At 44.4% G+C, this 21,331-nt stretch overlaps 1 protein-coding gene across 1 annotated transcript in view; it reads right to left on the reverse strand.

The window, feature by feature from the left end:
• Window positions 1–5,707: 5,707 nt before the first annotated feature.
• The window catches only part of acbd3 (acyl-Coenzyme A binding domain containing 3), a 68,737-nt gene continuing 53,113 nt past the window's right edge, over window positions 5,708–21,331 (reverse strand). Inside the window, exons 6-8 of the mRNA XM_080193024.1 lie at window positions 15,247–15,406; window positions 11,136–11,420; window positions 5,708–8,507 (exon numbers count right to left, since the gene is read on the reverse strand). Coding sequence (XP_080049150.1) covers window positions 8,296–8,507; window positions 11,136–11,420; window positions 15,247–15,406 — 657 coding nt within the window. The 3' untranslated portion in view covers window positions 5,708–8,295. The remainder of the gene's footprint in view (window positions 8,508–11,135; window positions 11,421–15,246; window positions 15,407–21,331) is intronic.

Consider the following 21,331-nt stretch of genomic DNA (forward strand, 5'->3'; position numbering starts at 1 on the left):
TACGGCAGCCGTACAGGGCCTTGGTGAGGCCACAGTTGGAGAAGCATGCAGCTCTGCTCCCCTATTTGAAAAAATATATAATTGTGTTGGAAGCAGTCAGTCTGGAGAAGGTTCACTTGGCTCCTTGCTGGGATGAGGGACACATTGGCTGGAATTTTACTGTCCTGCCTGCCACAGGAATCGGAGGGGGTCGGGGCGACCATAGAAAGGTCTGCTGGCATCGGGTGGGATTTTACAGTTTTGGGACGAGTGACGCAGTAAAAACTGCCCATCTTGTGAAGATTCATAGAATCCCTACAGTGCAGGAGACAAAGGTCATGGGTGGAAGAGGGAACTCACAATGTTAAAATGGCAGCATGGGCTCGTTGGGCCTGTTTCCCGTGCTGTGTTGTTCTTTGAGCCTACCTAGCCCATCCCAAGTTGAAGGGGTTTGGTCTGTACTCACAGAGTTCAGAAGAATGAGAAGCAATCTCACTGAAGCATCGAGTATCCTGGGGTGGATATACAAAGTGTTTCCTGTTGTGGGGAAGGCTAGAACTGGGGGTGGGGGAGTGGGGAGAAACAGCTTGAGAAAACATTTCTCCTCGGGTTGTTAATCTGTGGAATTCTCTTCCCCAGAGAGCTGCAGAGGCTGGGTCAGTGAATTTATTCAACGCTGCATTAATAGTTTTTTGATTGATAACAGCCAAGTGTTATGGAGCAGTAGACAGAAAAATGAAGCTGGGAACCACAGGCGCATCAGTCACAATCTTATTCAATGGTGACGCAGTCTCTTCAGACCTTATCAGCTGTAACTCTTGCTCCCATGTCCTGCGTTCCGACAAGTTGCTGCTCTCATGAAGGGTCATCTAAAGTCAAAAACATTGGCTCTGTTCTCTCCTCACAGAAACCGTCCGACCTACCAAGATTTTCCAGCATTTTGTTTCAGTTTCAGATTCCAGCATCTGCAGTATTTTGCTTTAATCTTAGTTAAAAAAAAACTGGCTGTGTGTGTTATACCACAGAGGAAGAGAATAGAAATTACCATTTATAAACTGGCATTCTGCCTCTTCAGGCAAGTGCATCACAAGAGATATTAGCTCAGCACTCAGTGAGAAGTAAAGCTCAAGCAGCATAAGTGCTCAGAGCACAAACTCTTTAGCTGACACTCCAGCATAGCAGTGATGGGCAATATCTTTCAGGTAAAAAGGTCTATTGACCCTCTCAGGCAGATGCAAAAGCATTAATTAATAAAAGGGAACAGGGTTGGCCAACTTGTTCTAATATTTATCCTTTAACTGACAATCTGTTAATGCATCTCATTGCAGTGTGTGAGACATAGAAATATAGAAGATAGGAACAGGAGAAGGCCATTCAGCCCTTCAAGTCTGCTCCGTATTCATCACGATCATGGCCGATCGTCCAACTCAATAGCCTAATCCTGCTTTCTCCCCATAACCTTTGATCCCATTCACCACAAGTGCTAAATCCAGCTGTCTCAAATACATTCTCTGCTCTGTGCAAATTTCTCATTATGTTTTCTGCAGGCAAATACAAGTTCTTCCTTATTGTGGGACTAACATCCGGGATAACAGCATTTTATAACTAAATAGCTAATGTAGTGGCATGGGATTGGGAGATAACCAATCAACATGAACCAGCACCCTTGATAGTGAGCACAGGGGATAAAGTTTATTTATTAGTGTCACAAGTAGATGTCCATTAACACTGCAATGAAGTTACTGTGAAAATCCCCTAGCTGCCACACTCTGATGCCTACTTGGGTACACAAAGAATTTAGCACCTAACCAGTACGTCTTTTGGATTGTTGGGTGACCCCAGAGCACCCGGAGACCCACTCAGACTCCACACAGACAGCGACTCGAGCCGGGAATGGAACCCAGGTCCCTGGCACTGTGAGGCAGCAGTGCTAACCACTGTACTGATCCCAAAGTTCAATGAAATTCCATTTTCCCACATTGCAGCATTTGAGGTACAGAACCTAGAAAGTGACTCAGTGAATGATGCCGTGCTAAAGGAGTCCATTAACCAATTGTGCCAGCTTATTTTAGAACCACTATCCAGATGTTCCTGAAATTAATTCCCTTGCAATTATTTACCTTACTCCTTTGCTTCAACTGTTTACAGATACAGAGAACAGGAACAGGAGGCTAAAACTAATAGAAGATTCATTTTAGGGTTAGCATCAGGCTAGGATGAGAGGTCAGGGCTAGCAAATTTCAAACACAGTTGAGGAAAAACTGCTTCTCCCAAATGATTGTGAATCTGTGGAATTCACAACCCCAAAGTGCGGTGGACGCTAGGATAGTGAGTAATTTTGTGGAGTTAGACTGCTTTTTAATTGGTAATGGGTTAAAGGGTTATGGGGAAAGAAGGCAGGAAAATGGGGACGAGGAGCATATCAGCTATTATTGAATGGCAGAGCGGGCTCGATGGGCTGAATGGCTTAATTCTGCTCCTATATCTTATGAACTTATTCTTCATATGGAGACTGACCAACACAGGGTGAGCTTTCAAATAAGAACATTGGCTTGGTGGCAAAATGGAGATTTTTTCTGGATGGACAAATCAAGATGAAGCTACATAAACTTCAGAACCAAACCCATGACCACTTCCATCTGGAAGGACAAGGGCAGCAGGTAAATGGGAACACTGCCACAGGCAAGTTCCCCTCCAAGCCACTCACCACCCTGACTTGGAAATATATCACTATTCCTTCACAGGTCGAAATCCTGGAATTCCCTTCCTGATGGCATTACGGGTCAACACACATCTCATGGACTGCAGCAATTCAAGGAGACAGCTCAACATCACCTTCTCAAGGGCAACTAGGGATGGGCAATAAATCCTGGCCAGCCAGCGACACCCATGTCCCATGAATGAATAAAAAAACCTTTGAGAGCTACTTTTGGCTGGTAATCCTACATTCACGTCAGGCTCCGTGTAGCCCTCCTGGAATCTTGCCAGGACATGGCGAAGCTGACAGACTTGGAGCTGTAGTGTTCAGACTTCCTTACAAGACTCCTTTGGTCTCAGTACACTAATGCTAGACTGACTCCCACACTTGAACTTTTGAGGCTCTAAGTACAGACCATGTATGTTAGAAACCTTGCAAGTTCTGAGATGTTTTAAAGTTCTCTAAATTAACTTTTTTGGATCTAGAATTAGAGTCATTGCTCTACTGTTCTGAGATAAAGCCAAAATACACAGCAAACAGAGGACTTAAAAATTTTGTGATTCATGTACAAGGACACCCAGATCCATCTGCACCCCAGCATTCTGCAGCCTTTCTCCATTTAAATAAAATGCTGCTTTTAAAAAATTTCTTCTGGTCAAAGTGGACAAGTTCACGTTTCCCATGTTATGCACCATTTGCCAAATCTTTGCCCAATCAACCTATCGAGATCCCTTTGTCAGCAAATTTGGTTACATCCAAGTTACTGCTATAGATTGTAAATCATTGACAAACCTTTGTCCCAAACCTGTAGCAATGAGGAGCTAGTGTGGTTGACACTTGACCACAGTCAGTTATGTCAAACTGCCACAAGGAATGATGGTGATGATTCACCATCACCACTTCATAAAGGGAACTAGGAATGGGTAATAAATGCTGCCACGCCATTGACACAAATCCAGAACTACAAATAACTTACCAAGCAACGCTACACTCGTACAACAACCAATTGATTCATTAACAGGTCAAATGAATGGCTCGTCTCTGCTTTACATTTTGGATACATAAGAACTAGGAGCAGAAGTAGGCTATCTGGCCCCTCCAACCTGCTCTGCCATTCAATAAGATCATGGCTGATCTTTTTGTGGACTCAGCTCCACTTGCCTGCCTGCTCACCCTAACCCTCAACTCCTTTACTGTTCAAAAATTTATCTATCCTTACCTTAAAAACATTCAAATCAGGTACCTCAACTGCTTCACTGGGCAGGGAATTCCACAGATTCACAATCCTTTGGGTGAAGAAGTTCCTCCTCAACTCAGCCCTAAATCTGCTCCCCCTTATCTTGAGGCTATGCCCCCTAGTTCTAGTTTTACCCACCAGTGGTAACATGAGTAACATTATTTAGGGAAGAAAATCAACCTGTCCTTACCCGATTTGGTCTATATGTAGAATCCAGTTGCTCTCCAATGGAACTGGCTCTTACCTGTACTCTGAGGTCCAGATCCTATTGATATGACATTGGAGAAGCACTTTCACCATATGGACTGCAGTGGTTCACCTGCCACCATACAAGGGCATGGTGACAGGGACAATAAATGTCAGCCTTGCCAGTGACGCCACGGCAGCCACATTACAGGAATGAGAATGAATCACGTGCAGGATTCACAACTGGATGCAGCCGGTGTTTTAAATTTCACACACACACCATCACACCGTGGTTCTGATTTTACTGTTATTCCAGAACAGAGTAGAAAGCTAGGTTTATTCACACGACCAATGAATCATCACATTATATAGTCATAGAGTAATACAGCACGGAAACAGGCCCTTTGGCCCAACTGGTCCATGCTGACCATGGTGCCCTCCCAGCTAGTCCCAATTGTCAGTGTTTGGCCCATATCCCTCTAAACTTTAGTCCCTCTAATCCTTTCCCATCCATGTACTTATCCAAGTGTTTTTTTTAAATGTTGCAATTGTACCTGCCTCAACCACTTTCTCTGGCAGCTCATTCCTGTGTGTGAAGAAGTTGCCCCTCAGGTCCCTTTTAAATCTTTCCCCTCTCACCTTAAACCTTTGCCCTCTTGTTTTCAATTGCTACTCCCTGGGGAAGGACTATGTGCGTCCATCCTATCTGTGCCCCTCATGATTTTATACACCTCAATAAGGTCACCCCTCATTCTCCTACTTTCCAAGGAATAAAGTCCGCTTCTGGCCAACCTCTCCTTATAACTCAGGCCCACCCGCCCTGGCAACATCCTCCTAAATCTTCGTTAAAATTTTTCCAGTTTATCAATGTCTTTCCTATAACAAGGTGACCAAAACTGTGCACAATACTCCAAAGTGCGGCCTCATCAACCACTTATACAACTGTAACATAATGTCCCAACTCCTCTACTCAGTGCCTGACTGATGAAGGCCAGTGCATTAAACACCTTCACCATCCTGTCTACCTGAGACACTGCTTTCAACGAACTGTATACTTGTACTCCTAGGCCCCTCTTGTCCTCAACACTCGCCAGGGCCGTACTATTCACTGTACAAGTCCTACCCTAGTTTGACTCTCCAAAATGCAACAACTCATACTTATAAAGTTTATCGATTAGTCACAAGTAAGGCTTACATTAACACTGCAATGAAGTTACCGTGAAATTCCTCTCGTTGACACACTCAGGCGCCTGATTGGGTCAATGCATCTAACCAGCACGTTTTTCAGATTGTGGAAGGAAACCCACGCACACACAGGGGGAACCCTGTGCAGACTCCACACAGACAGTGACCCAAGCCAGGAATAGAACTCGGCTACACTGAACTCCATTTGCCAATCCTCGGCCCACTTCCCCAATTGATCAAGATCCCCCTGCAATCTCTTAAGCTGCAGTTAACCCCACAAATGACAAATGTTTTATTTAGTAAGAAAGGGAGGGGAATTAAGAGTGCTGTTCAACATATTTTAACTGGAGACTAGAGATATTATTCAAAGAAATGTTTCCTGAAAAAGGTCAACGATCGTTAAAAAAAACAAGCCACGGCAATAAAATCTTTCCAAGTTTAATATTCTGGGAAAATTCTCTGCAAGAGTAACAGGTCAGAACATCAGCGTCACATTTCCAGTAACACATCCCTGCCAAGTAAAAGTCCATCACATCTTTGTTCCTCTAGAAATTAGATAACGCAAACCATATATAAAACAGTTGGTGGCGTCTGTAATGAGGAATACAGCAGTAAATACAAAGCACAAAAAGAAAAAAGGGAGTGGAAAAAAGTATTATTTACAAAACAAGTGTTAAAAGAAACAATTATTTATATAGGGGAGTGAAAGGAAAACAAAAACACAAAAGCACCGCCTGCAGAAACAACTGCCGTCTCAGAACTGTACAGGTCGCAGCTAAACCAATGCAGACAGCCCCGAATCTCACTCCAGGAAGTGTAAGATTGATTTCAAAAGAAAAGGTTTAAGTTATTTTCAGTGGCTGTTTTGGCGACAATGCAACATCCTCTAGAACAAGCCACAACACCCTGACTGGCTGAAAAAAACCAGCGGTATAAAAAGTGAGAAATTATATATAAGAAAGTCCATCTACCGCGAGTCTATCTCAAGTTTGTTAACTGACATGAAGCATTTGCTTTAAGTTACAGGAAAAGTGCATCAGGCTGGGTTCTGACAACCCAGAGCCCGGAACTTACATTCACTTTGACAATCTCAGCAGGGAGAAATTGAACGGTGATGTTAAAAGGGTGGGCTGGGGGGTCACAGTTAAACTGGGCTTTTAACCAGCAAGTGAGCTACACCAAGGGTGATCCCTCGAAAGTTCGAGCATAGTCTTTCTTTCAATGTAATCGGCAGCCAGCCTCTACAATCAAAATAAAAAGCTTATATAAACAGTGATGGGCAAAAGCTTTAGTACGCATCTTCAATGCAAGTAGAGGAAAACAGAAGCTTTCCAGCATCACAAGAAATGAAACTGAGACTCAATATTATTGACTTACTATCAATGGAGTAAATCAGTGTGGAGAAAATGCTGCTATTCTCCTCAACACATCCAATCATTGCTGGACTTCATTCTTGAATATATGCAACTATATAAAACAGATCAAGTTGGTGGAACATTGGACAAGGATTATAATGTGCAGAAAGTGTTTTACCATCAATTGCCAGAGGGGGAAGTTAAAGTGAAAGCATACTGAAAATGCTGCAGTTCTTGTGCAATTGACAGCCTGTGCTCTGAAAGACTTCTTACCTGAGCTGGATTTAAGCTCTCAACATAAGTCAATGGCAACACTTTTCCTACTCATCCTTAATCTCTACATTTTTAAGCCAAGTCAGGGGTAATTTCTAATCCCTCACCAGGGAGCCCAGGCAGACTGACAGCTGTGTAGTGACTTCAGAGGGCATTACAGGGATAAGCAGTAGCTGGAATCACTGGACAGTGGGTAGGGAGATGAATCTGTCTCAGTTAGGGGAGCATTTGTTTCCAAATCACTGCTGCAGTAACTCAGCACAGTGGAGAATGAAGTTCAGTACCTTACTAGCTGGTATACTTACCAAGTCATGTGACAGGAAATGGGTTTGGAGGGAGGGCACAGGTTTAACCAAGCCAGTCCTCAAAAACCAGTAAAACGTGGTCACCTACTCCACCACTCGGTGCTTGGCTTGTTACCCAACATCTCCTCTAGAACAAGGCATTAATTGAAGAGCTCAGGGAAGTGGCTCCAGTGTCTCAACAGGCACTTTCAATAAATATCCCGGGGACCACCTTACTTCAACAAGAGGGACCAGTTAGTGAACACCGAGGAACAGCTGTTGTGGACAGCAGTTCCAGGAAGCAGACCCCAAACCACGTCTGCCTGCCCAGGGGGTACAATGTGTTTCATGGACGGAAGGAGATTAACTGAGGAGGCAGCCTAAACAATTCCATTAATCGGGGAGAGTTCAGATCCTGAGTACGTCAAATTTTGTCTTTTTAATTTGAAAGCAGGAAGAGGCTGACACTAAATGGCTGAAGTTACAAATCTTCATTTCGAACAGAGCGTAAAGTGAGCCAAACAGTGTCTGCAAGTCAAGGTGACAGGCGGCGAGATGCTTTGAGGGCAATGGTGGTCACACACATAAGGACGTTAACTCAACTTTGCCCATGTTTGATTTCAGATTTACAACCCATACAACTTTCAGTTTAACCACATCTCATGGTAACATCAGCCGCATCAGAACTTGGCAGGACAGGACAAAGCTTTTAAACCCACTGGAACCCATGTTCAGAGATAACTGTGTTGAGGTATTTATTCAAGTGGGTCGGCCAAGTGATTGTTATAAATCTATTGAAGCATTTCTTTCTTAAACCATCCTCCATTTGCCCCAGACTCTACAGGCTACAGAGGTTGTATTAACCACTCATCACAATGTAACAGTCAGTCTTCAATAACTCAGTAACGGCTCTGAAGAAATCTAATGAAACCAATTCCTGGCAGTGATCTTCATTACTGCAATAGCAGATCCTTTCACCCAATTTATTATATAGAATGATTTAGATAATTATTTCAATGCACAATGTGCAAATTAAAGTTTACAAAAGGAAACAAAAAAAAAGCAGGCGCCAAGTGAGGGCAAACCAAAAGCCTGGTTTTATCTGGTATAATATACTCTGTAATAAACCGATTTTGACCTCCACAGTGAGTAGGAATTGTCGAATTTCAGGAGGTAGACCCCTCTGCCTGGGTACTGGTGGGATCCAGCGTACACTTCCTCATGGCAATCCCTTCTGTAGACCGGCACCACCTCGTCTACCTGAACTTTGCTGGTCTCCTTCTTGACTTTTTCTCCTTCACTGGGTCCGTCTGCAGGAAACAGCAATCATCAGGATTTTTGAATGCACCTTAAAAAGCGCTCTCCGTGCTCGAGGGTGCTGAAAGGCTGGTGGGATCTTCCTGCTGCCAGAGGCATAGTCAGCCATTCCCGACAATAGCTCAGCTCTACTACCTCCCACCCACAGCGACGTTTGAAACATAGGAGCTGTTTAACCTCCTGTGGCAGCTTTGATCTGACCACACGGACACAGGGAGAACATGCAGAGTCCACACAGATGGTGACCCAAGCTGGGAATAGAACCGGGTCCCTGGCGCTGTGAGGCAGCTGTGCTAATCACTGTGCCACCAGTCACAAACATGGCAAAGATCCACAGACTGGATCCTGATTGGGCTGGGGTTTGTTTATCTCAGATCAGATGTCAGCACACATATTTCCGTGCGTGGCTTTGGATGGGAAAAGTTTTTCTGGTCAGTGGCTTTCCCCACATTAAATGATGTGCCCCATACCAGCACCCCAAATCATTGGCAAAGGGAAAAGAAATACCCTCCCACATTCCACACCCCATCCCATGTGAATGCCATGGCTCCCAGGAGCTGAAATAACCCATTCCTAATCATTCATCAATGGCACTCAGTATGCAAACAGCGGAGGAAGCGAGCAGGCGGAGATCCTTTCTCTCTCCACAGACGCTGCCAGATCTGCTGAGTTTTTCCAGGATTTTGATTACATTTCAGATTTCCTGCATCCTCAGTATTGCATTTCTATAACACCTTTTACAACCTCTGGATGTCCCGAAGTGGTTTTACTTTACAATGGATTAAATGCTTTTAAGTGTTGTCACTGTCATAATTTAGGAAATGTGGCAGTCAATACTAGCACAGCAAACTCCCACAGCAATGTGATAATGACCAGATTATCTGTTTTCAGGTGCTAGTTAAGGGATGAATATTGGCAAGGCCTCCAGGGATAATTCTCCTGCTCCTCTTCAAACTAATACCAGCAAATCTTTCAATTTCATCTGAGGGAGCAGACAAGACCTTGGTTTAATGTTTCACATGAAAGACAACCCCAGAGCTACACTGGAGCATCAGCCTAGAATGTGTGTTCATTATACCATTCTGCAACGTAACCTGAGCCACGACCGTCTGATTTTGGGGTAAAATAGTAGTGGTTGTAACTAGAGGCCTGGGCATATAATTCTGACGCTGGAGTTCAAAATCAACCTCAGCAGTTGGGAACTTACGTTCAGAATAAAAAGTTATTTTCAGTGATAGTGACGGAGGGAATTCAAAATTCACCTGGTTCACTAATTCCCTTTCAGGAAGGAAATCTGCTGTCCTTTCCTGTCCCCACTGCAATGCAGATGAGTCTTAATTGATTTCTGAAATGGTCTTTCATGCTTTACATTTGTGTACAAGGAGGCAGTTCAAAACTTCATGGGCAATAAACGCTGGCCTGCTCTGAGACATTCACATCACGGGACAGAACAAAGAAAAGGCCAAGAATGCTACTCATGTGACTCCAGAGTTGACTCAAATGCCCTCAGGTAAGGATGGACAATAATTGCTGGCCAACCAGCGATAACATAGAGATGCTGGTATTGGACTGGGGTAAACACAGCCAGCTATACCCATGTCCCACAAATGAATAAAAAAACACATCACTGGGAGCCTCTTGCAAAGGTGGAGGGGGCCATATCTCAGACTAAACATTAAACTATCCGCCTGTATAGGCAACTGTAAAAAATCCCACTGCCCTATTCAAACAGAAGCAGAGAATTGCTGTTATGTGCTACTCAATCTCTCCCTTCAGCCCACAGTGAGGAAGGACCAACGCCTTTGTGGGATTGTAAAAAGGTCACTTCCACTCCACCGTCATCATCCCATTTAGTCACACAATAATTACTGCATTTTTAATAATTTCTCTTTTGGATATTCCTGCAAATCATGAAATGCACATTGGTCACAGTCTTTAAGAGGCGGTTTTGTAATGTGGGTTCTCATGGGATGATGATAACTGGAAGATCAGTGCCATTACAGAATGCTACTTTCATACACTGCGCGGCTAACTCAGCTGGGCTTAGCCGTTAGGCAGGTTGAGGATAGTATCGAACTGGACCATTCAAACAAAGCAAGTGCAGCGTGAGCTACAGTTTACACCATGACACATCACACCCACCACCAGGCTGGACCAGGTGAGCTGGCAGTGCTGAGTGGTTAGGCCAACATCTCTCTTCCAACCACCCATCAAACCTATACCAGGTAAGTGCACTGTCTGGTGTGACACTACAATCCCTGCGTGATGCAGTGTTGGGTTAGCCGGCTGGTCATAGCACACTGGCCTCGATGCACGGGCCTGGGAAGTAGGTGAGCAGCGTGGTTACACAGACTGACAGACTTCCCATTCCTGACTGCTATCCAGGGATCCCAGTTACCCCTGTGTGCACTGGTCGAGCGTCACAATGAGTCTCACTGTGGGATGAAGCAGCAAGGGGGAGGCCAGGGGAATCTGTGCTTCTGTCAGAGTCAGTGACTTTAGAAGATGATAGTGAGGGGTGCCTGACTACACAGAGAAATGACTCATGGTGAAACATTCACTTACTTTCCCCTCACACCCACCCCCCACCAAACTCCTTGGCACAAACACATCCACAATACCTTCGTCATCATCCTCGTCATCACTGGACTCACTGACGTGCACGCTCACTGTGGTGTTTGGAGAATCCGTCCATTCAAAGCAGACACCAAAGCCTATATCATAACTGTCTGTAGCAAATTCCCAGAACAGATAAGAGCCCTCCTCGTGAGTGGGCACTCGTACGGTTACTACCTCCCCCCGGCCCACCGTGATGACAGAGTCAGCATCCTGCCGGATCTTCTCCTTGAAGTCTTTGATTTGAGGCCGGGTCCACATTGACGGGGCTGCTATGACTGGAGCGGCATCTGTGGGAAGATGAATTGCAATGGGGGTCATTTACAAAAACCACCTGACAGAAAACATCGGGAGTGGAACAGACCGACCAACACAATCAGATCCCTCCGTAATCCTTTAATTCTGGCCTTCAGTGCTACCATTTTAATCGCTCCACCACTGGCACCTGTACCTTCAGCTGCCTAGGCCTCAAAGCCATAGAATTCCTGCCATCTCATCACCATACAACCCACCCCCCAAAACACACTCCCTAAAATCCACAATTTTGACTAAGCTTTTTGGTCAGTTGTCTCAATATCTCAAAGTGCTTCTGTGCCAAGCACTGTTCGTATTCCCCGTGAAGCACTGTGTGATGTTCTATGTTAACAATGATACATAAATACAAGTTATTCTGTTACCTTTGACACAATATGCCCTGTGCTCCAGTCTAAAAAACTAAGAACATGCTGCTTCCCAGTGCTGAACTGGCAGGCAGCCCATTCCCCAGCCAGCTCAAAGCACCCTATGCTGATGGGTCAGATGGACAGTCTTTTTTATGGGTTAGGCCAAAGCAATGTGAACAGGGAAAACAATGGGCTGAAAATAAAATTCATGTCAGCTTTCACAAGGAGACAACTACTGTCTTAGCAACCAGTACAGCGAGTTTGGCTGCACTGAGGGTCAGTTGGACTACGTTTAGGCAGAGGCCACTGCATATTTTAGGAAAATAATGGATAAATATTTGAAGTGAACAACAGGGTTACAGAAAAAAGGGGAGTGGAGGTGCTCTCCTCCTGTGCTGTTAAAACTTTACACTACACGATTAAATTGCATGAAGAGTGCACGGTCAAACAGTCTTCAAACAGAGACAGGCAGGATGGTGCTCCCAAATTTAATTCTTGGTCTGCGTTCACTAAGCTCACTCTAGCCGGGTGGTATCAAAAGTACAATTTAGTGGGCCAAAATCTGGCAAATGGAGAATAATGTGGGAAAGAGTGAAGTTCTCCATTTGGGAGGAAGAATAAAAAGATGCATATTATCTAAATGGTGACACACTGCAGAGCTCTGAAGTGCAGAGCAGTCAGTGTTCTTGTGCATGAATCATAAAAGGCTAGTTTAAAGGTACAGCCAGTAATTAGGAAAGCTGATAGAATGTTATAATTTATTGTGAGAGGAATTGAATAGAAAAATAGGGAGGTTATGCTTCAAGTTGTACAGGGAATTGGTGAGACCACATCTGGAGTATTGTGCACAGTATTGGTCTCCTTATTTAAGGAAAGGCGTAAATGTGTTAGAAGCAGTTCAGAGAAGGTTTAAAGTGTTTAAAGTTTTATTTATTTGTCACAAGTAGGCTGATATTAACATTGCAATGAAGTTACTGTGAAAATCCCCTAGTTGCCACACTCCGGTGCCTGTTCGGGTACACTGATGGAGAATTTAGCACAGTCAATGCACCTAACCAGCACGTCTTTGGACTGTGGGAGGAAACCGGGCAGACAAGGGGAGAACGTGCAGACTCCACACAGTGACCCCCAAGCCAGGAATCGAACCTAGGACCCTGGCGCTGAGAGACAGCAGTGCTAACCACTGTGCTACCATGCTGTACTAGACTAATAAGGAATGGGCAGGTTGTCTTGAGGAAAGGTGGAAAGGTTACATTTGTATCCACTCAGGTTTAGAAGAGCAAGAGGCAATTTAAGATTCTGATGGATTATTGACAGGGGTGATGTGAAGAGGATGTTTCCTCTTTTTGGAGAGTCTACAACTAGGGTCACTGATTAAAAATAAGGCAAGGCTCATTTGAAGCAAAGCTGAGGAGAAATATTTTCTCAGAGGACTGAGTGTCTCCAGAACACACTTCCTCAAACAGCAGTGGAAGCAGAGTCTGTGATTATTTTTAAGGCAGAGCTGATAGATGCTTGAGTAACGAGGGGATGAAAGGTTATCGGGGAGTCGGCAGGAATGTGGGGTTAAGGTTTCAATCAGATCAGCCGCAATCTTATTGAATGGTGCAGCAGGCTCGAGGGGCCTACTCCTGATTCTAATTTGCATGTTTGTATTTACCTAAGCAATAGGGTGAGGGTAACAAAGCATCAGCCATAGCGAGGGGTTGGCCACAATGTTCCTGCACGGCTTTGGCCATGAAATAGCTACACTGGCTCTGAAGTTGCTGCATTATGCAAGGGTCTCGGTGTGAGTCAGGGCACAGATAGGAGAGCTTTGGATGACCTAAATTTTACAGAAGGTGGGAGGTCAGCCAGGAATGTGCTGGAATAGACGAGTCAAGGGCATGAATGAGGGATTCAGTAGAAGAGCAAAAGCAGAGGTAGACCTGGGTGAAGTTGAAGTAGGCAGTCTTTGTGATGCTGTGGATATGGTTAACAACTCATCTTGAGGTCATACATGACACCAAGATGATGAAAAGTCTGGTTCAGCTCAGACAGATTACAGGGAGAGAAGATAATGGTGTTCATCTTCCCTGATCTTATTGAATGGCGGGGCAGGCTCGAAGGGCCAGATGGCCTACTCCTGCTCCTATTTCTTATGGTCTTATGTTCCCATATTGGAAATGGCAATTTGAGATATAGATCAGAATTTTTCAAACTGCCTGCATAAGGGTGGCAAGTGAGGTCATCTGACATCTGCACATTACATGACTTGATTTATTATTGTCACATGTATTGTTTCTTGCACGCTATGCAGAAAAAGCATACTGATTATTGAGGTCATAGGGGAGAAGGAAAGGGTGCAGAATGTAGTGTTACAGTCAGAGCTAGGGTGTAGAGAAAGATCAACTTAACACAAGATGGGTCCATTCAAAAATCTGACTGCAGCAGGGAAGAGGAGGTTCTTGAGTCGTTGGCACGTGACTTCAGACTTCTGTATCTTTTTCCCGATGGGAAAAGGTGGAAGAGAGAATGTCCTGGGTGCATGGGGTCCTTGATTATGCTGGCTGTTTTTCTGAGGTAGCGGGCAATGTAGATGGAGTCAATGGATGGGAGGCTGGTTTGGTTACAAGTATTTAGCAACTTTTACTTTTTCTGTATTAATCCATAACCCCTACAACCCAGAAAGACAAGGGCAGCAGATACCTGGGACACCACCATCTGCAACTTCCCCTCCAAGCCACACACCATCTGACTTGGAACTATATCACTTGCTGGATCAAAAACCTGGAATTCCTCTCCTAACCACCTTCTGAAGGGCAACAAATGCTGGCCTTGTCAGCAACGCTCACATCTCATCAAAGAGTAAAAAAGACTTGCTGGGTTTTTATTTCATTGTACATCATTAAAAGAAAACATCCCTGATGTCCCTGTACTGGCTGCCACTTAGCATCTGATGGCAGCTAGAAAAGGAGGCTCCTGAGAGCTTGGGGACAGAGTGTCCAAAAAATTTGAAAACCGATGCAGTGTGAGCAATTTAGACAATGAAATATATTCTTGCATTGTGTCATCCCATTCCCGTGTCTCAGAGACAGCCCAACACAATCAACTACTTTCAGATGCAACCACTGCCATTCTTCTACAAGTTATAGCACTCAGTTTATGCAACGCAAGGTCCCAGTGCCGTGCGAGAAGAAGCAAATACCCACCAGGGAACTCAGGCAATTTCTAGACCCTCTGAATACCATTGGATATATAACATCACCTCAGCAGGCAAGCAGGTCCTCATTTAACACCTCATTAAAAAGAATAGAATGGCACCGTTGGTATTGTAGGAATGTCTTGATACTGCATGGGAGTTCCAACATAACTAAGTGATCAAGAAACAGATCTCCAACAGAAAGTATATGGACCTCCAGGAACAGTAGGTGGAGAACAGGACAGAGGCTGGTTAACAAACTAAAATTTCTACCTTTTGGTCCATTTTCCAACACCTCTTCTGAAGACTCTGGCTCTGGCTCTTTTTCCAGAGGTTCTGTGTGTGTAGTTGTCTGTCCATTCACCGTCGGGACCTCTCCTACTCCAATGTGGGTTGTTGATACTATTGAATCCTGCTGTTTCTGTAGTGTTGCCTGTAAGGGCCAGAGAAATCCAAAGATTATTGTTTTTGCCTAGACACGACTAGTAGGAACTCATAACATAACAAGCCCATATTAGGATTTTTGATAGGAGTTTCTCTGATTAGCTTAGGGCAGAATACTACTTTTTATTACCCTGAAAGTTGAGTCCTCTCAGAGGTGCAGCTTCAGGGACACTGCTTACCCTTTTGTACCTACTCAACTGGAAGCTATTTACATGAACAGTCCTGAAGTGTGTACAGGAATCTGGGGATTCATGCACATTGTTGGCAGCACGATATATTGAGACAGCAAGTAGCAAAGCAAGTGGGATCTTGTTTCATAAACAGAGGAATTGAGTACAAAATCAAAGTTGCACTGAACGTTTCTGGTTAGACTGCAACAAGATAATTGCAACAGTTCTGTCACCACACTTTATGAAGGATGTGTGGATTCTTCATAGAGTGAAGAGCAGCGTTACCAGAATGGTAGGATGAGGAATTTTAACTACAGTTTAGGTTGGAGCAGCTGGGACTGTTCTCCTTGGAGCAAAGGAGCTTGGGCCATGATTTGCTTGAGGGGTACAAGATGATGAAGGTTAAACAAAAAATTAGCTGTTCCCATTAGTCCATGGTACAAGGACAGTGGCGCAGTGGTTAGCACTGTTGGCAATCAGCGCCAGTGACCCAGGTTCAATTCCGGGGTTGGGTCAATGACTGTATGGAGTCTGCAAGTTCTCCCCGTGTCTACATGGGTTCCCTCTGGGTGCTCCAGTTTCGTCCCACATTCCAAAAGATTGGTTAGGTGCATTGGCCGTGCTAAATTCTCTCTCAGTGTACCTGAACAGGCGTCGGAGTGTGGCGACTAGGGAATTTTCACAGTAACTTTATTGCAGTGTTAATAGACAAGGGAATTAAGGGTTATGGGGAGAAAGCGGGAAAGTGGAATTGATCCACTTCAGATCAGCCATGATCTTATTGAATGGCGGGGCAGGCTTGAAGGGCTGGATGGCCTACTCCTGCTCCTATTTCTTACATTCTTAATGTAAGCCTACTTCTGAATAATAAATAAACCTAATCTTTATAAGCACTAGAGGACAAAGTATGCAGGAGAGACGTGACAAAGAAAATTTTTATCAGCAAGTGTAAGAAAAGTATCAAAAATTTCTAAAAGGAAGCTGGATGTGCAGTAAGGGAAATAAACTTGCAGGGATAGAGGGATAGAATTGGCAAATGGGCTGACTGCTCTACAGTGCAAGAAATGGGTATCTTTAAGAATATTTATCATTGCTACAGAATTAAAAGGCATATTATGAAACATCCTTATAGGAAGTTGTTTCTTTTCTCCTTCTCACTCCGAAAAAAAAAGTTATTTGCAACCAGAGACAGAGGCAAACTAGGATAACAATCGGGGAGAATCCAGACTCCTGCCGGAAGTTAGTTAATAGATAGTACCAAACAAGAGATAAGGCGCAAGGTGACCTCAGAGTTAAGTGATGGGCAGCTGGCAGATTACACCTTGAGTACCTGATCTCTGTTCATTGGCCAGACAAGCTCAAACAAATCACTGACTATAGGGTAAAGTAACAGTCCCAAGAAACACAGTATAATGATGGAGGGAGAGGGGTAGTCCTCGTTAACGGAAGAAGCTTCTCTAACTACCAAATCCCTCAGTTAGCTTGAGAAGGCAAGGGACGAGAGAAGAAAGCTGAGAACGCAAGATAAGCGTGGAGATGTCAGTGTTGGACTGGGGTGGGCATATTAAGAAGTCTCACAAAACCACCTGGTTCTCACCTGATGAAGTAGCAGCACTCCAAAAGCATGATTCCAAATAAACCTGTTGGATTTTAACCTGGTGTTGACAGACTTCTTAGCGTAAGACAAATGACTGCCACCGAAACTAGCTTTAAGGCTATGCATTTAAAAAAAACCTGTTGTTTCTCAAGAAACTACTTAGTGAACTTTTTAAATTATTCTTGAGCTTCAGTTTCCATTTTTGGAAGAAGGGATCCTGATCTTACAACAGAGCACCAGTATGACTCAATGGGCTGAATGGCCTCAACGTGAAACATAGAAACAGAAACCCTACAGTGCAGAAAGAGGCCATTTGGCCACTCACGTCTGCAACGACCACAATCCCACCCAGGCCCTACTCCCATGTCCCTACATATTTACCCACTAATCCCTCTAACTTATGCATCTCACGACACTAAGGGGCAATTTTAGCATGGCCAATCAACCTAACCTGCACATCTTTGACCAAAGAGGTGGATGGGGGTAAGGCAGTGGACGTGGTGTATATGGATTTTAGTAAGGCGTTTGATAAGGTTCACCATGGTAGGCTTGTGCAGAAAATGCACATGTATGGGATTGGGGGTGATCTAGGGAATTGGATCAGGAATTGGCTAGCCGATAGGAGACAGAGGGTGGTGGTTGATGGTAAACATTCATCATGGAGTTCGGTTTTGAGTGGTGTGCCTCAGGGATCTGTTTTGGGGCCACTGCTGTTTGTAATTTTTATTAATGATCTGGATGAGGGTATAGTTGGGTGGATTAGTAAGTTTGCTGATGACACCAAAGTCGGAGGTGTGGTAGATAGTGATGAAGGGTTGTCATAGTTTGCAGGAAGACTTAGACAGGTTGCAGAGCTGGGCCGAGAGGTGGCGGATGGAGTTTAATGCGGAGAAGTGTGAGGTAATTCACTTTGGTAGGAATAACAGATGTGTCGAGTATAGGGCTAACGGGAGGACTTTGAATAGTGTGGATGAGCAGAGGGATCTAGGTGTATGTGTACATAGATCCCTGAAAGTTGGGAGTCAAGTAGATAAGGTTGTTAAGAAGGCATACGGTGTCTTGGCGTTTATTGGTAGGGGGATTGAATTTAGGAGTCGCAGCGTCATGTTGCAACTGTACACAACTCTGGTGCGACCGCACTTGGAGTACTGTGTGCAGTTCTGGTCCCCACATTATAGGAAGGATGTGGAGGCTTTGGAGAGGGTGCAGAGGAGGTTTACCAGGATGTTGCCTGGTATGGAGCGGAGGTCCTATGAGGAGAGGCTGAGGGATTTGGGGTTGTTTTCGCTGGAAAGAAGGCGGCTAAGAGGGAATCTTATTGAAACATATAAGATGATTAGAGGTTTAGATAGGGTGGATAGTGATAGCCTTTTTCCTCTGATGGAGAAATCTAGCACGAGGGGGCATGGCTTTAAATTAAGGGGTGGTAGTTATAGGACGGATGTCAGGGGTAGGTTCTTTACCCAGAGGGTGGTGAGGGATTGGAATGCCCTGCCTGCTGCAGTTGTAAATGCGCCTAGTTTGGGGGCATTTAAGAGATCCGTGGATAGGTTTATGGATGAAAAGGGATTGGTTTAGGTTAGTGGGTCATTGTTTTGTAACTGGTCGGCGCAACATCGTGGGCCGAAGGGCCTGTTCTGCGCTGTAATGTTCTATGTTCTATTCAACTCTGTGCTATTCAACTATGAGATGTCACAGCCAATCCAACTGTAGCTTGACATTTGTACAGGCACACCATCAATTAGACTGGAGGTCTATTCAGAAGCAGGAATATTGATTTATTTTTTGCTTCCAGTCAGGATTGAGCATGGCTGTCATGCTCTGGTTGAGGGGAGAGGCCTGAACGCAGACTGGACAGTGAATAGAATCAGAGGTTTACAGCACAGAAACAGGCCCTTCAGCCCAACTTGTCAATGCCACCTTTTTTTTAAAACCCCTAAGCTAGTCCCAATTGCCTGATTTGGCCCATATCCCTCTATACCCATTGTACCCATGTAATGGTCTAAACGCTCTTTAAAAGACAAAATTGTACCCACCTCTACAACTACATCTAGCAGTTTGTTCTAGACACTCATCACCTTGAGAGAAAAAATTGCCCCTCTGGACACTTCTGTATCTCTCCCCTCTCACCTTAAACCTATGCCCTCTAGTTTTAGACTCCCCTACCTTGGGAAAAGACATTGACTATCTAGCTGATCTATGCCCCTCATTATTTTATAGACCTCTACAATATCACCTCTCAGCCTCCTATGCTCCAGAGAAAAAAGTCCCAGTTTATCCAGCCTCTCCTTATAACTCAAAACCATCAAGTCCTAGTAGCACCCTAGTAAATCTCTTCTAAACTCTTTCTAGTTCAATAATATTGTTTCTATAATAGTGACCAGAACTGTACACAGTATTCCAAGCGTGGCCTTACCAACGTCTTGCACAACTTCAACAAGACGTCCCAACTCCTGTATTCAATGTTCTGACCAATGAAACCAAGCATGCCGAATGCCTTCTTCACCACTCTGTCCATCTGTGACTCCACTTTCATGGAGCTATGAACATGTACCCCTAGATCTCTTTGTTCTGTAACTCTCTCCAATGCCCTACCATTAAGTGAATAAGTCCTGCCCTAAAATGCATCACCACGCATTTATCTAAATTAAACTCCATCTACCATTCATCAGTCTACTGGCCCGATTGATCAAGATCCTGTTGCAATCCAAGATAATCTTATTCACTGTACACTATGCCACCAATCTTGGTGTCATCTGCAAACTTACTAACCATGCCTCCTAAATTCTCATCCAAATCATTAACATAAATGACAAATAACAGCGACCCAACACTGATCCGTGAGGCACACCACTGGTCACAACGCTAAAAAAATTGTGGTCTATGTTATTTAACTGCTCAGTGAGGAACCAGCAGCTGGAAGGCAGGATGTGCTGGCCTGAGGTCAGCAAAAATCACGTGATAATAAAACTTTCACATGGTGCACATTTCCCTAAGAACTCAGTCAGGATAAGAATGCCTGGGGAAGGATCACCAATTTCAAGATGCCCTTGTATTATCAACTTTGTTTAATTAGAGCCCTACCCCAAATCCTTGCACCAGAAACAGTGGTTAGCACTGCTGCCACTGGACTCGGTTGAATTCTGGCCTCGGGTCGCCGGAGTTGAGGGGGTTGAGCTATGAGGACAGGCTGAATAGATTAGGCTTGTACTCATTAGAGTTTAGAAGAATGAGGGGAGATCTCATTGAGACTTATAAGATGATGAATGGGATGGATAGGATAGAGGTGGAGAGACTCTTCCCGCTCAGAAAGGATAGTAGGACTAGGGGGCATAGCCTCAAGATAAAGGGGGGGCGGTTTAGAACGGAGTTGAGGAGGAACTTCTTCACTCAAAGGGTGGTGAATCTCTGGAATTCTCTGCCCGTTGAAGTGGTGGAGGCTGCCTCTCTAAATATTTTTAAGACGCGGGTTGATGGGTTTTTGATGAGAGAGGGGATTAAGGGTTATGGGGAGAGGGCGGGAATGTGGAACTGAGCCACGACAGATCAGCCATGATCTTATTGAATGGCGGGGCAGGCTTGAAGGGCTAGTTGGCATACTCCTGCTCCTATTTCTTATGTTCTTATATCTGTGTGAGTTTCTTCCAGGTGCTCCGGTTTTCTCCCACAGTCCAAAGATGGGCAGGTTAGGTTGATTGACCACGCTATGGTAAATATGTGGGGTTATGGGATTAGGGCCCAAGACTGTGCTCAGTGCAGACTCAATGGGCCAAATGGCCTCCTTCTGCACTGTAGGGATTTAATAACTTCAATTCTATAACTTTGATTCCAAATGCATCCATCTGGCTCTGAAGTGACCGTTTACCTTCCTCCTTTCACAGGTCCTTCCCTGCGAACATTCCACTACTTCTGCTCAGCTTCCCTTGGTGCATGATTATCAAGATCGATAATCAATGCAGAAGGGGTGATTTGATAAAGCTGTATAAAGTTATGACAGGTAGACTAGGAGTGTAGCGACTTCTTGCAAGTTGTCCCCAGTATAGCCTTCCGTTCTTTTACTCTCGTTCTATGCTTTTAAAACTGTATGCTAACTCTAACTCTTTATCAATACTCTAGTTCAATCTCTTATCTTTCTCCATATCCTAGC

The sequence above is a fragment of the Carcharhinus amblyrhynchos genome, chromosome 7 (genome assembly GCF_965287045.1).
Source record: "Carcharhinus amblyrhynchos chromosome 7, sCarAmb.v2.hapA, whole genome shotgun sequence".
In the NCBI taxonomy this organism is placed as follows: Eukaryota; Metazoa; Chordata; class Chondrichthyes; order Carcharhiniformes; family Carcharhinidae; genus Carcharhinus; species Carcharhinus amblyrhynchos.